General features: G+C 48.8%; 1 protein-coding gene across 1 annotated transcript; it reads right to left on the minus strand.

Annotated features, from left to right (window-relative positions):
* Nucleotides 1-44: 44 nt before the first annotated feature.
* Nucleotides 45-3,047, minus strand: VTP21DRAFT_10822 (uncharacterized protein; the record flags this gene model as incomplete). Its single annotated transcript, XM_069390200.1, has 1 exon — nucleotides 45-3,047. The coding sequence occupies one exon, from the start codon at nucleotides 3,045-3,047 to the stop codon at nucleotides 45-47; it is 3,003 nt and encodes a 1,000-aa protein (XP_069245432.1).
* Nucleotides 3,048-3,114: the final 67 nt, after the last annotated feature.

A 3,114-nucleotide genomic window follows, 5' to 3' on the forward strand; every position in this document is an offset into this window, starting at 1 on the left:
CAACAGTCCCCCTTTCTTAATAAACTCGTCCTCGAGCTTATATATCACCTCCCGTACTCGCTCTCACTCTCCTTTACCATCAATATTCTCCTTTCAGTATACGAACGCACTCTCTTGTTATTTCTCGCGCTTCCTACTTCAGGAATCATATCATGGGCACGTGTATAAGGCAACAATCGGTCCCCGTTCACTGGCGTTTCCCTCAGTCTTCCGGTCTCGTCAACTAAGATATAGGCACCTTTATCTTTGACCTGAAAGACTCGAAACGGACCTTCCCACTTCGCGTCGAATTTATCGTGCCCTTCTATCGCCACTAATACCTCTTCGCCCACTCTATATTTCCGTGGCGTTATGTTAGCGTCATATCGCAGCTTGCTTCGCCGTTGTCTCTTCTCGTGACGCTCTGCCGCTAGCCTTCTAGCTTCCGGTAAGGTTTCACTTATCCCCTGAATCCTCAAACGAAGCTCTTCCTCAAAATCTCCTTCTATTACTGCCCCACTAGCTGCTTGCCACGCTCTAGGCATAACTGCTTTTTGTCCTATTAGCAGCTCACAAGGCGTCATTTTGGTTGTTGACTGAACCATCGTGCGCATCGCCAACAATGCCTCTGGCAACCTCTCGTCCCATTCCTTATCACTCGCGATTTTTGCAATCGTTTGGGTAAGGGTTTGGTTAGTCCTTTCCACCATACCATTGCTCTGAGGTCTGTATGATGTTGTCGGTGCCGCACGAACTCCCAATCGCTCCAGATATATCTTCATGAGCTCGCTCGTAAAGTTGCTTCCTCGATCTGAAATTAATCTCATTGGGCACCCATATCTTGACACAATCTCCTCGAAGACAAAGGAAATCGTTTCTTCCGTCGTTATTGCTGGTACCGCCTTGGCGAATGGGTACTTTGAGAGATAATCGATCGCCACGAGAAGATACCGATTTTCGTTCCTCGTGGGCGGTAGCGGTCCCACTGCATCGATCCCTATTATCTCCAATACCCTATTAGTCCTCACTGGTCTCATCTCTTCTACCCTCATCTTATTCCTTCTTCTCTGGCAGCACTCGCAAGATCTCACAACCTCCTCCACCACCTCGTATAACTGAGGACCTTCATATCTCCCCTTTACTCGTTCCCACGTCGCCCTCACTCCCTCATGCGCTTCCTCGTGTACAACTCGTACCGTTGACTTTGCATTCCCAGTGTGCAGTACCTCGATCGGTATATCTGTTTCTTTTTTCAGATATAACTTTAACTCATTCCCAACCGCACGGTACCGCTGCGACCATCTCCTAATCTTCCTTCTCGTTGCTCTGTCGCAATCCCTGGGAAACGATAGCTCCGTCAAATACCTCCAGATCGCTACATACTTCGCCAAATCCATTCCCTGTCTCACTCTTCGCCTCTCTCTCCCCCTCCTCGAATTAGGCACGTCCCCGTTCCCACTCTTCTCACCATTCCTTCTCCTCTCTTCTTCCACCACATTAAGAACTCCCCGCACCCCGAAACATTCACCATCCACCACGTCAATAGGTAACCTCGACAATGCATCAGCCGGGTTGGCCTTACCCTTCCGATGCTTAACTTCAAAATCGTAATTTCCCAGCTCCATCGCCCAACGTGCTACTCTCCCCGTCGGATTCGGCATGTTAAATATATACAGCAGGGATGAATGATCAGTTATCAACGTGAACTTGATTCCCGCCAGATAATGTCGGAAATGCTGTATTCCCCATACAACCGCCAAACCCTCCAAGTGCGTAATCGAGTAGTTCTTCTCGCTCCCGTGTAGACTTCGACTCGCGTATGCAATTACGCGTTCATCTTTCGGTCTAGTACCCGTCACCACTTTGTCCGTTGTTTGAGAAAGGATTGCCCCGATACCCTCCTTTGAAGCATCTGTTGTAAGGATCGTATGCTTATTGTCGTCGAAGTAAGCCAAGATCGGAGGTGATGTCAAGGCTCCCTTAATTCTCTCAAAAGCTCCGTCGCATCCCTCATCCCAACAGTACTTCAACTTCACATCCTTCTTCATCAACCTCGTCAACGGTGCTGCAATCGTGGCGAACCCCTTCACGAAGCGCCGGTAATAACTAGCTAGTCCCAAAAATGAGCGCAATTCTGAAATCGTCTTCGGTTTCGCCATGCCCAACACCTTTTCTGTCTTCCTCTCATCAACCGCCACCCCATCGGCTGACAATACATGACCCAAGTACTCCAACTGTTCCCTTGCGAAAAAGCATTTTGCTGGATTCAGCTTGATATTATGGTTGCTAAGTCGTCGGAATACTTCAGCCAAGTCCACCAGATGCTGCTCAAAGGTGGGTGAAAACACATTAATGTCGTCTACGAATACAACCGCGCATTTCCACAACAAATCACCAAGAGCTGCTTCCATGAGTCTCTGGAACGTCGCAGGGGCATTTGTCAACCCGAACGGCATTACCTGGAACTCATATACGCCGTGCTTGGTGGTGAATGCTGTTTTCTCACGATCACTGGCCTTCATCGCTACTTGCCAATACCCTGATGCTGCATCTAGAGACGAGAAAAACTTAGCACCGTGAGCGGCATCCAACAATTCTTCCACCCGAGGGAGAGGATAAGAATCCTTCTTAGTGATCTTGTTTAGCTTTTTATAATCCACGCATAACCTGATCTCGCCATTCTTCTTGGGCACCAACACTACCGGAGACGACCATGGTGAATGCGATGGTACAATTATATCAGCCTCCCGTAACCGTTTGATCTCCTCCCTAAGAAACTCATGTTCCTTCCTGGTCGTGCGATAGGGCATCTGTTTGATTGGTCTCGCCCCACCCGTGTCTATCGAATGCTCCACCAGCGTCGTCTTCCCCAACTCTGATATATCCTTTGCAAACACTCCCCTGTTTTGCTCCAACACCTCCTTCAACTGAACTTCCTCACTCCTCGTCAACTCTGCCCTTTTTCTTCCAATTATTGCCTTATCATCACCAAATCCCAGTTCCTCGAAATCATCTGGGGCCGCCAAATGGAGGCCGCCATCTGATTTCCTTTCCTCCTCTTTTCCCATCTCTTGCTGGTTTCCCCTCTTCACCGTCTCATCCTCAGCCTCCACCGCTCTGCAAAAATACATGTTG

This window comes from Calcarisporiella thermophila (genome assembly GCF_041956535.1).
Source record: "Calcarisporiella thermophila strain CBS 279.70 unplaced genomic scaffold VTP21scaffold_79, whole genome shotgun sequence".
Lineage (NCBI taxonomy): Eukaryota > Fungi > Calcarisporiellomycota > Calcarisporiellomycetes > Calcarisporiellales > Calcarisporiellaceae > Calcarisporiella > Calcarisporiella thermophila.